Below are 13,125 nucleotides of genomic sequence, written 5' to 3'. Positions count from 1 at the left end.
TCAGATCATGATCAACATTCTCCTTCTATATCTAAGTTGGGAACATGCCAACCATTACTTAGGATACAAAGTCATTAAAAAACACAGTCCTAACACTTTAACAGCACCACATTACAAAATAATAAAAGAAATTCTACACATTATTAAGTAACACAAACAATTTGAATTAAGTAGTAGTTAACGTTCTCAGAAGGGCACCATCTATGTTTTGCACTTTTTACCATATTTTTCCCATTGTGTTGAATAATGACCGTCTTGGTTTTAGGACTTCTAATGACTGAATGATATCGAATTCTTGAAATGCTGTTATATTTCATTCCTCTGAAAAGGAAAACAAAGTTATTCTGTAAATCACTAAAAATGCTCTTTACTGTGCCCTGAAATATAGACAGCATCACTGTTATGTAAATATTCATTAGAAATTAATCTAAGCTATAACACCTATACCTACTCCTCACTAGAATAATCATATTTTAAAGTCAATCATTCTGGAAGTATGTTTAAAAAATGAAGAAAATCTAAGAAAACCTTTGCAAATAAAATGGTGATAGAAAATAAAAAGAACTGCCAAAGTCATGACATCCATAAACAATCTGATTAAAGTCAAAGTTTTTAAAGATGAAGTTCCACAGATGGAAACTGAGGAAATACAGTATGTTGGTTAGATTTTTAAATTTAAGTGCCCTAGATTTCTCAGTGTGAAACATACAACTGGGAAGCAAATTGATATATAAGAGATATAGAAGTTGGAGTGGAAAGTAAGAAAGAAGAAAAAGAAAGAACTACTCTTAATTGGTATCAAACAGTATAGATAAATCTTGACTGGGTTCCTATGATCTCACTCACATAACAGGCTCTTTGGTATTATTATGGAACTTAGGTGGATACTCCTGAGTCTCCATACTTCTAGGACGTGCTTCCAGTTCTACTGGGATAATTTCAACCTCACAATCTGCAACTTCTATTTTCCTCTTTTTGGAAAACATATTTTTCATAATATTCTCTTCTTTTCCATTTTCATCAATAGCATCAGGTTTCTCAGTGTCAGATCTGCTTAGTAATCTTCCTAAAAGAAAAAGTAAAACAGCTAAATATGACAAAAAGTAATACAGTTACTAAGCAACAAAAGGGCATCTCTTCTGCTCTATTAGAACCATGTATGGTATATCTCATTTCTAGAATGAAGATAAACATTAATTCATCCCAGAAAACTACTGTGAGAAATAATAAAAATAAAAGACCAAGAAGAGATTTCGTATCTTCCAGTACATGAAAAAACATAGGAACAAGTATTTGTCTGAAGTGGAATAACACAGAAGACAACAGATTCGGCTACAATAATATAAAACAAAAATAAAGATCAGAAAGCACTCTAGAAAATTAGAGAGGTGAACTCTAGTCTTACAATTATAGCTTTTGTGCCTAGTTATGAATGCTTTATCATTTAAAAACTTTATAAAGTGATGTATTTAAATCTGTGGTGATATGTGCCTATTCTCATCTTAAGCCTTAATGTAATCAAAATGTTAGTCTGAAGTTTATGTATTTTCTTTCAAGGAACTTCAAATTACAGTTAACAAGTCAAAATTAACAGCTAGATTAGAGAGATACCCTTAGGTGCATTTCCTAGCAATGCAGATAAAGTCAATAAATGACACTTCCTGGACACCATCTGGCATTTTATGGTAAGCTAACTTTTATCAAAGTTATTTTGAGAAATATGAGAGACAAATGTCCCAGCAAGTTGTGCAGTATTTGTGTCTGTAAGTGGGATGTGGCAGGGATCCAGTGTGACTGTTCTGAACTCTGAGGATTCTTGCCCTCACTAAAGGGAACCTGGAATTCCAGATGAGGAGGACTGCTCTGGTCCCTGCTGCCTGGCACATTTCCTTCAGACTGACTTGAGAGCCACATTTCACCAACCTTTCTCACTTCATGAAACACACAGAAAGTGAGGACTTTTGCCTGACACTCTGGGGTAAAAGGAAGAGACTATTAGAGATGGACCTGTCTGGCCTGTGGGCTATGGCCTGAATGAATCACTAATTTGCACAACCGTAACACACGGTGGGGAAGCTTTGCTCAGAACATGGGCAACTCTCTATAGAATCCCTGAAATGGAGAGAACTGCCTTGACTGACTTGGAGAAGGCAATGGCAACCCACTCCAATACTCTTGCTTGGAAAATCCCAGGGACAGAGGAGCCTGGTGGGCTGCCGTCTATGGGATCGCACCAAAGTGGGACACAACTGAAACGACTTGGTAGCAGCAGCAGCAGCAGCCTTGACTGAATCATCACCTAAAGGTATTCATTATAACATTAACTTGGTAAATTCTAATAGCTCAAGATGTTGACGAAGACAGTCTCTGACCAATAATCTTTACCTTAGTAAATCAGTGGTTTTTCTATTTAAAAGTTTTCTTACTTTACCCCAAAGCATCTGCAGCCACAGAGACTAAAAAACACATCTCATGCAGTAACCCAAGTTTTATCCTTTAGCCTTTCTCTTCTGGAACACCTGGTACCTCCTAAGGCATGTCATCCCTTCAGGGCTCGATTTCCCAGTCACCTGCCTTCCTCTGATAGTCCTCTACATTGTCACTCTTGTCCTTGCTATAAGATCTCGGTGGCCCTGACTAGTAAATGGAGATTCAGAAATGTAGATCTTACCACAGTGTAATGTGAAAGTAAACCTTTGCTTTACCTGAATAAATGCAAACAAACGTCCCTCTGTCAATGTCATCTAGACAGCGCACTCCCCATCCCTTCTTCTCAGTTTTGAACACTTGTAGCCTCACTTGAGGTCCGTGCTGGACAACTCGGTTTTGACATATTAGTCGATCACACTTGCATAACAGGCTGCATTCATAAATGCTTGTCAATAAAATATACAAGAGAAAATCAATTAGACAAATTAAAAGCAAAAGCACTTTCTATTGCTACCTCGCTAATAATCACTGAGGGAAAGAGACTAAGTGTGAAGGCTCCCAGGGCTAGACTGCCTAGTTCCCATCACAGCTCCATTACTCACTAGCTGCATGCCCATGGATTTAATCTCTTTGTGCTTCAATTTTCCATTTTGAAAAATGGGGATTATATGGTACTACCATATAATATGGATTATATGGCATAGGGTGGTTTTGTGAAGATTAAATGAATTGGGTAAGTCAGACAGAGAAAGACAAGTATCACATGATATTATTTATATGTGGAATCTAAGAAAATGGTATAAATGAACTTATTCACAAAGTAGAAACAGAGTCAGAGATGTAGAAAACAAACTTAAGGTTACCAAAGGGGAAAGTTGCGGGGTGGGGGGAATAAATCGGAGATCAGGGGTGACATATACACACTACTATATATAAAATAGACAACTTATAAGGACTAAAATAGACAACTAATAAGGACTTACTGTATAGCACGGGAACTCTACTCAGTACTCTATAATGACCTATATGGGAATAGAATCTAAAAGCAAGTGGATAGATGTATAACTGAATCACATCGCTGTATAGCCGCAACTAACACAACATGGAAATCAACTATATTTCAATAAAATTTAATTCTAAAAAAAGATTAAATAAGTCTGTTTACAAGGTGCTTGAGACAATGCGTGGCACACAATAAGGGTTAGCTCTTTTAAAATGTCTCCCAATGTCTAAGAAGGGAAAGTCTAGGAAGAATACTTTTCTCTTTGTCTTTTAGCAATAACAACCTTGAAAAGAAGAAAATTCCCAATTCTCAGATGACCTCTGCACAGTATATGTCTTAATGGGGAAACGTCTACCCAAAGTAAGCTAACCCAACAGGGCTAAGAGTCAGAGGCAAAGCAGATGAGTGTCGAGTACATGTGTGCACTCTGACTTCCATTTCCAAAAATGATATACAGGCTTTAAAAAAAATTTCTTTAATTTAGATTTTTGGTATAAGAAATTAATTCCAGCTGAACTATTTAAAATCCTAAAAGATGATGCTGTTAAAGTGCTGCACTCAACATGTCAGCAAATTTGGAAACTTGCCAGTGCCACAGGACTAGAAAAGGTACGCTTTCATTCCAATCCCAAGAAAGGCCAATACCAAAGAATGTTCAAACTACTGGACAAATGTGCTCGTTTCACATGCTACTAAGGTAATGCTCAAAATCCTTCAAGTCAGGCTTCAGCAGTACAGGAACCAAGAACTTTCAGATGTACAAGCTGGATTTAGAAAAGGCAGAGGAACCAGAGATCAAATTGCCAACATCTGTTGTTGGAAAGCAAGAGAATTCCAGAAAAACATCTACTTTTGCTTCACTGACTGTACCAAAGCCTTTGACTGTGGGGATCACAACAAACTGTAGAAAATTCTTAAAGAGATGCAAATACCAGACCACCTTACCTGTCTCCTGAGAAACCTGTATGCAGATCAAGAAGCAACAGTTAGAACCAGATGTGGAACAATGGACTGGTTTCAAATTGGGAAAGGAGTACGTCAAGGCTGTTTATTTTCACCCTGCTTATTTAACTTATATGCAAAGTATATCATGAGAAGTGTCAGGCTGGATGAGTCACCAGCAGGAATTAAGAATGACAGGAGAAATACCAACAACCTCACATATGCAGATGATACAACTTTAAAAGCAGAAAGCAAAGAGGAATTAAAGAGCCTCCTGATGAGGGTGAAAGAGGAGAGTGAAAAAGTTGTCTTGAAACTCAAAACCCAACAAAGATCATGGCATCTGGTCCCATCACTTCATGACAAATAGATGGGGAAAAAGTGGGAACACTGACAGACTTTATTTTCTTGGGCTCCAAAACCACTGTGGACGGTGACTGCAGTCATAAAACTAAAAGATACTTTCTCCTTCAAAGGAAAGCTGTGAAAAACCTAGACAGTGTATCAAAAAGCAAAGACATTACTCTGCCAACAAAGTCTGTATACTCAAAGCTATGGTTTTTCCAGTAGTCATGAATGGATGTGAGAGGTAGACCATAAAGAAAGCTGAGGGCCAAAGAATTGATGCTTGAAGAATTGATGCCTTTGAATTGTGGTGTTGGAGAAGACTTGAGAGTCCTTCAGACTGCAAGGAGATCAAACCAGTCAAATCCTAAAGGAAATCAACCCTCAATATTCAATGCAAGGACTGATGCTGAAGCTGAAGCTCCAATACTTTGGCCACCTAATGCGAAGAGCCAACTCGATGGAAAAGACCCTGATGCTGTGAAAGACTGAAAGCAAAAGGAGAAGGGGGCAGCAGAGGTTGAGATGGTTAGATGGCATCACTGACTCAATGTATATGAATTTGAGCAAACTCAGGGAGACAGTGAAGGACAGGGGAGCCTAGTGTGCTGCAGTCCATGGAGCTGCAGTTGGAAACAACTTAGCAACTAAACAAAAACAACAAATAAGAAATTAAGCATTCAGTTCAGTTCAGTCGCTCAGTCGTGTCCGACTCTGCGACCCCATGAACCGCAGCACGCCAGGCTTCCCTGTCCATCCCCAACTGCCAGAGTCTACCCAAACCCATGTCCATTGAGTTGGTGATGCCATCCAACCATCTCATCCTCTGCTGTCCCCTTCTCCTCCTGCCCTCAATCTTTCCCAGCATCAGGGTCTTTCCTAATGAGTCAGCTCTTTGCATCAGGTGGCCAAAGTATTGGAGTTTCAGCTTCAACATCAGTCCTTCCAATGAACACCCAGGACTGATCTCCTTTGGGATGGGATTGGTTGGATCTCCTTGCAGTTCAAGGGACTCTCAAGAGTCTGCTCCAACACCACAGTTCAAACGCATCAATTATTTGGTGCTCAGCTTTCTTTATAGTCCAACTCTCACATTAAGAACATTTAGAAGGCTAAATAGGCCACAATGATAGAGCACCCTCCTTCAAAGGTATAAACACCCTGCAACAAATCCACAGTGTATCTTACCCAGTAGGTATCTGTCTCTCTAGTCTTTTATATTTATATCCAGTGGTTATTTTATTACTTGACAAGGGGCAAGTCTTGGCATTCCTTGCTGTCAGTTGAAGACATGCACATTTTGTTCTAAGAGGAAGACAATGGATGGAGAAGTAAGAATAAAAAAGCATCAAGTTATGAGACTCTCTTGACAAAAGTATTAAGAATATAATTGTATTTAAAACAGTTGTTTGGCTCATGGACTGTCAAGACTTCTTCCCTAAATAAAATAGACCTCTTTGAAAGACAACATTTACCAAAAGTTTATAAATAATTATAAACTGCCCTGTATCTCGACTTGCTCATGAAATAGTTAACTATACGAGTTTTAACATTTCAAAATGAATTCCCTTCATTTCCTATTCAGCAGAAGCTTCACTGTGAGAATTCTCCCAGGTCTGCTCTCCTACAATGGATAAACTTAAACGTGTCAAGCTCAAACGAACTTACATAGTTTTGTGTATGTTTTATATTATCTCTCTCTCCAATGACATAAAAATAGATTGAGGAGACTGATGCCACATATCTGGCTGTTTTTCATAGCACTGCTAAGCAGTAAACATGAACACCTAGAAACAAATTTCCTCTCTAACTAAGAGATGACTATCTAACATGACAGGGACTTAACACTCGATAGGAGTAAGGAACCTGGGTATCTCAGTTATAAACCAGATGTGTGACTACTGGTTAAAAATCTCTGAATCTCATCTCCTGTGTTAAATGGCAAGTGACTTTAAGATCGTTTCCTCTATGATTCACTTCAGTATTTTTCTGTATATATACAATACATGTCAGAGTGGTAACTACCGTTTGCAACAGAAAAAATAAGCAATAAATTGATTGACTTGGATTCTGTTTACAGATGTAGAAACCTATTGTTGCTTTTTCAATACGAGTTTGTTTGCAAAGTTTACAAAGTACAGACAGCACAAACAATAACAAACACTCATTCTGACCAAACAGAATCAGCTGTCATCATTTTGTCTAGTCCTTTCTCTTATATACATACAGCTGGCCCTTGATCAGCACAGGTTTGAACTACACAGGTCCACTTCTATGTGGATATTTTTCAATAGTAAATAACACAGTACTACATACATGTGGTCATGTATGGATGTGAGAGTTGGACTGTGAAGAAGGCTAAGCGCCAAAGAATTGATGCTTTTGAACTGTGGTGTTGGAGAAGACTCTTGAGAGTCCCTTGGACTCCAAGGAGATACAACCAGTCCATCCTAAAAGAGATCAGTCCTGGGTGTTGACTGGAAGGACTGATGCTGAAGCTGAAACTCCAGTACTTTGGCCACCTCATGCGAAGAGTTGACTCATTGGAAAAGACTCTGATGCTGGGAAGTACTGGGGGCAGGAGGAGAAGGGGACGACAGAGGATGAGATGGCTGAATGGCATCACCGACTCGATGGACGTGAGTCTGAGTGAACTCCGGGAGTTGGTGATGGACAGGGAGGCCTGGTGTGCCACGATTCATGGGGTCGCAAAGAGTCGGACACGACTGAGGGACTGAACTGAACCGAACATAATCTACAGTTGGATGAAAACTTGGCTGTGGAATTATGGATGCGGAACCGCTTATGTGGAGGGCCAATTATGTTACATGTTATATTTTCGAGGGCTGGCACCCCAACCCCTGCATTGTTCAAAGGTCAACTATAATTTACAACATATATACTGTATATATGATCTTCCTTCAAAAAAAAAAAAAAGGTAAAACTAAGCTCTCAAGAGGTTTGGTGAGGCATCCTTTAAACTTTTACATATATATTTCACACACAATACAACGCATTGTTTTAAAAAATTACTATAGTTATGATCCTACAACTTGTCTTTCGTTCAGTATAACGCTTTTGAGATCCACCTTTTTCCCTTTTCCACAGCATTTAGGGTCACAGGTAAACTGCTTCTAGTTTTTACAACAACGGTGCTGCAACATCCCTACTCTTATGTCCCTGTCTAAGCATCACTTGGGTAGCGGCTTTCAAATGGTTTTGACTATGACTCACAGCAAGAACTGTCTTACATTTGTAAGAAAAGACCCTACAGAGGCAGCATATTTATGTGTGTGTATATGTAAAGTAAGAAATAGCAGTCACATATAAGTACCTTATCACTGTACTTCCTGTACACATGGTACTTTCTGTGCAATTTAATTTTTAAGGTTCTAGTTACAACCCTTTAAGTGATTTTACTTAGAGCTTGGAAAACAATGCTCTAGGTATAAAAATACTATTGCTGAAAAATAGGAATGCATATCTTCAACTGCTGTGTAACTGTCTGAATACCCTCTTAACACCCCCACCCCCCACCATATAACTGTCTGGCTTGTTACAGAATTCTAGTTTTATATTTATTTCCCTTCAGCTTTTTAAGCTAATATGCCTTTTTGTCTTCTATTATTTTTGATGAAAACTGCCTTGTCAATATATTTTTTCTCTTTTCCATCTGCTAGCATATTTATTCTTTGCCCTAGATACTTGCAAAGTTGTATCATGATATATTTAGATGTACAGTTATCTTATTTCCCTTCCTAGGACACTGTCAGACATGACTGAAGCGACTTAGCAGCAGCAGCAGCAGCAGTACACAGCAGGCTTTTTCACTCTGAGGACTCCTGTCTTTCTTCAGTTCTGGAAAATTCTCAGCTATTATCTCTTTGAATGATGCTCTCTTCTCAGAGGTATGTTGGAATTTCCCATTGACCTTTCATATTTTTCAACCTGTAAATTTTTTTTCCTCGTATCTTTATCCCTTTGCATTCTGGGAGAACCCTTTAGTTTTGCTTTGCTATTCACTGATTATTTCTCCAGCTATACCAAGGCTACCACTTAGTCCATCTACTTAGTTTTTTATTTCCATAACCATATGCTTTATTTCCCATATTTCTAAATGGCTCTTTTATTTATATAGTATAGTTAAAAATGATCACCTCCTCATTTCATGGATATTAGTATTTTATCTCTTTGGACATTTTAGACATACCTATTTTAAAGTCTCCTTCAGTCACATTCTCCATCTATCTCTGACTCCTCAGGAGTGAACTCTACCGTTTGTCAGAACTTACGCTGCCTTCATGGTCCTAAATGCCTGTGTGCTCTGACTATGCGAGGTCATACTTCTGCCCAGGTTACTCCTAGGTGCTCCTCTACACCGGCTGCTCTGGCTCCGACCTATGGGTTTCACAGCTCTAAGCCTGGTTGTTATCAATACAGTTATACAACTGCAGGCCCTGTGGGTTATTAGCCAACCTCCTAGTCTTGGGTAGGTCCCTGTTTCTGCCCTCTTTCCCTGAGAGCTTGGTGCCCACTCTCCACCATGCATGGGACACATTTAATTCCCATTCCCGTCAGGATCAGAATCCCTGGCCACAGTGCTCGTGTCCAACTCCAGATTCCCGTGAGCCTCAGCTTTTGCTTATTTTGTGACTTCTCTTGTAATCTGTGACCAAAAAACGAACATATGTGTGCTGGTGGTGCATGTTACATGGGGATTAGTTTCTATGGTCTAAGGCAAAAATCACACACCATCAAAATTATTCTTGAAAAAAACCTTGTTAAACTAACCATAAAGTTCAGGAAACACTGTCCAATCCAACAGTTAGTTTTCTCCTTTAGCACTGAAGGAGACTGGGCTTGGCCAGATGTAGACAGGTTAGAGGCAATGCTTAAAAACAACCACCTATATTTAAACAGAATAAAACTTGGCACAGTGAGAGGTTTCCTCTATGACAAAACCTAAAGGAGAAAGCAATGGCAACCCACTCCAGTGTTCTTGCCTGGAGAATCCCAGGGATGGAGAAGCCTGATGGGCTTACGTCTATGGGGTTGCACAGAGTCAGACACGACTGAAGCGACTTAGCAGCAGCAGCAGCATAGGTTCAAATCCTGGTGCTTAAATTTGTTGACCTGACATTTGGTTTCTCAACTTCCTCATTTGCAACATGGAAATAATATTAACTACTCCATAAGACTTTGTGAGAACTAAACAGAAAATAGATGGAAAGTACTTGTCACGATGTTTGGCACAGTTACACGGCACTAGCGCTAATTGTTGCTATCAATAGTTACAGTAACAGATTAAGGGAAAAACTTATCTCTGCAAGAAATAATTCCCCAATAAACAAAATAATAGGTGAAGAGTTTCCTTCCTACTGCTAAAGGAGAGTGCATCTTTCTGTTTTCAATTCTTGATGAACTGGTTTTAGATAAGACAGACAGACAAACTGATACACAGCAGGATTTCTTGACAAGTACCCCTACATTCAGAAGATTTTTTTTTAATGCCATGTTCTTCTACTCACATGTCTATGCAGCCCTCAGAACAGTCACATGAATCAGTAAACATGTTGGAAAAGCTGTTTAGATAATATGCTCGTGGCCACATAGTCTTTCTGTATTTAAACTGCGGAAGTTTTCTATTGTCAATTTCATTACAGAAAGAAATGGGCACCGATTCCACTCCATTGCTAATATCCACATCAGAAACAATTTCTTCTTCCTTTAGGTAATTCCGAGTCAACTGAACATAGGTATTGAAAGAAAAGTTATCTGTAAATAGAAAGTTACACTCTGTCTCAAGCAGGTAACGAAAAACTTCCTCCATGTTTCGTAGACTCCTTCCACAAGGGGTTTTATAACTCACGTGGAGTGCTGAAGAATGAGAGTTTGTCTTTGCATGTCGTCTTTGGAAATGGCATTTGACTGGTAGCTGCAGAGGGTTTTCCCCCTTGAAGGTAAATGGCATTTTCATCAGACAGATGCCAGAGCACTCATGCTTTTGGTAAGATAAATTTAAAGAAGATTCTTTTTCTCTAAAGTCTGCATCTTTATTTTCCATAAGGGGAATTTCCTGGTTTTCTGTAGATCTGTTTAAAATTAATTATTTATTAGAACCTCAAATTTATAGCACAATTCCCCATATTTAAAAAAAAAACACTAAGATGATATTTAATTCCTATATTAGTTTCTTCTCAGACAACATGAAAATAAGCCAGACCCTGAAATAAAACATCTATGTTTTACAGTTATATAAAGTTATGTTTTTTAATCTTCTGAGCACCAAATACATGGTGTTTTTTTTCTAGCACCACTTCTTCAATGAGTGTCCAATAATTCAGTTCAATTCTGGCATTATCCACCTGGAGACAGCATCAGATTTCACAAATTAAAGGGTTCAGTCCCATAAAACTGCCCTCAATCCAGATGCAAAATGCAATTTCCAGGTCACCACACTTCTGACCAATCCATGAGTTTCCACAACCTCCTCCTCTTTGTTAATGGGCTGGAAAGACTCACAGACTTCAGGACAGCATTTTAACTACTATTACCAGTTTATAATAAAAGATGCATTCAGGAACAGCCAAATGGGAGAGAGGCATGGGGTAATGTAGGTAAGAAGGGGCATGGAGTTCCCATATGCCCTCTCCAAATGCACCCCACTCCCAGCACCTCAAAGTGTCTGCCAACCAGGAAGCTCCAAGAGCCCTGTTGTTTTTTATAGTGGTTTAACTGCTTAAGCACGAAAGATTAAATCACTTGCGACTGGTGATTATCTCCACCTGCAGCCTTTCTCCCCTCCCTGGAGGCTGGGAGGTAGGGCTGCAAGGGCATCAAAGATTTCTTGAATGCTTGCTATGTGCCAGGTGCTATGAAAACAGAGATGAGAGCTCTGTAATCAAGGAACTTACATTCGAGGCAGAGAATTAAGTATTTATAATAAAGTATAAATGGTATTATGAATAATGCCATGTTAAATAATGTTATGGAAAGACATCTTTTATTTTTCTGATTTTAAGGTTTCTAATTTTATAATTAATTTTTTGGGTTTGAGAGTTCAGTTTCATCTGGAGTTTATATTGATGTAACATGAATATCTAACTTAAATTCTCCAAATGATATCCAATTGTTCTAAAGTCTTTTACTGAATACTTTCAAGAGTCCTTTCACCTAACTTTGACTTACTAGCTTAATATCTCAAGTTTTTATAAATACACAAAAATGTTCTCTTATTTTCTAGACTCACTTTTTCTATTTTAGCCATGCTGTATGGCATGTAGATCTCAGTTCCCCGATCAGGGAAAGAACCCATGTCCCCTGCACTGGGAACATGGAGTCTTAATCACTGGACGATCAGGGAATTCCCTAAATAACAAATTTTTAAATGAAAAGCATGTATTTTCATTTTCTAGTTGCTGGAACCATCCTGAAGCCTAGTTTAGATACTGTGATTTCCCTCACTGGAGCTATGAGGAGCAGCACAGTGGCCCTAACTCTATCGTCTTAGCTTGAAACTCAACATTTCCTAAAAAAACATTATAACATGGATAATCCAGAAAATATTTCTATAGTGTTCATTAAAATCATTGGTTTTCTGGTAATGGTTTCTTTTTTAAGAACACTATTCATCATTCTCTCTTCTTTTTCTCATCCATTTGCCCTTTTCTTCTACATTTTGGGTAATCTTATAGATTCCAGACTATATCTTTGAGTTCCTTAATAGCAACTTTCACAATGAATACTTCCTTAAAAGAAAGTTTGGGGTAAAACTGATCACTGTACTACTATTTACATTAGGTAATATTTGGAATGATCTATCCATCCTTAAAGGGATGAATAAATAAAATGTATTTTCACATTATGGAAATCCAAACAACAGTTAAAGGGAATGAAACAGATCTATAACATAGCAAGCAACATGATTAGATCTCAAACTAATGCTGAGTAAAGTAAGAAGGTACATATATGAATATTTATGTAAAACTTAAAAACTATAAGTAATAGCACTAAATATTACTTATGGCTATGTAAATATTTTTAAAATGAACTAGAGAAATAACTGATGATAGTGACTGCTCTTAGAAAGGCAGAGAGGAGAACAGGGTGAGAAGTTAGATATGGCTCAAAAGAGACTACAGTGTTTTGTTTTCTTTTAAAAAAAGACACTGGAAGCAAATACAATGAAATGTTAATAGCTGTTAGTTCTGGCTGGTGTTAGTATAGTTTTTGCTATATTCTTTTATATGTTTCAATCTTAAAAACTCTCAAAAAGATAGTAAAAAATACTGAATGAGAATGCAGCTAAAAGATCAATGCAAATCTATCATATCCATGGACTACAATGCAATAGCACGTAATACATTAAAAACGAGGGAAGAAACAAACAAAAAAAGAGGTAAGGT

General features: G+C 38.0%; 1 protein-coding gene across 1 annotated transcript in view; it reads right to left on the bottom strand.

The window, feature by feature from the left end:
- SETDB2 (SET domain bifurcated histone lysine methyltransferase 2) overlaps positions 1–13,125 on the bottom strand; it is a 38,178-nt gene that overhangs the window by 8,679 nt on the left and 16,374 nt on the right. Inside the window, exons 6-10 of the mRNA XM_040266944.1 lie at positions 10,249–10,812; positions 5,909–6,025; positions 2,706–2,875; positions 847–1,066; positions 222–321 (exon numbers count right to left, since the gene is read on the bottom strand). Of these exons, the coding sequence (XP_040122878.1) occupies positions 222–321; positions 847–1,066; positions 2,706–2,875; positions 5,909–6,025; positions 10,249–10,812 (1,171 nt within the window). The remainder of the gene's footprint in view (positions 1–221; positions 322–846; positions 1,067–2,705; positions 2,876–5,908; positions 6,026–10,248; positions 10,813–13,125) is intronic.

The sequence above is a fragment of the Oryx dammah genome, unplaced genomic scaffold (genome assembly GCF_014754425.2).
Source record: "Oryx dammah isolate SB20612 unplaced genomic scaffold, SCBI_Odam_1.1 HiC_scaffold_24, whole genome shotgun sequence".
In the NCBI taxonomy this organism is placed as follows: domain Eukaryota; kingdom Metazoa; phylum Chordata; class Mammalia; order Artiodactyla; family Bovidae; genus Oryx; species Oryx dammah.
The sequence above is the reverse complement of the archived record's forward strand: the minus strand, read 5'-3'. Positions and strand labels throughout refer to the sequence as shown.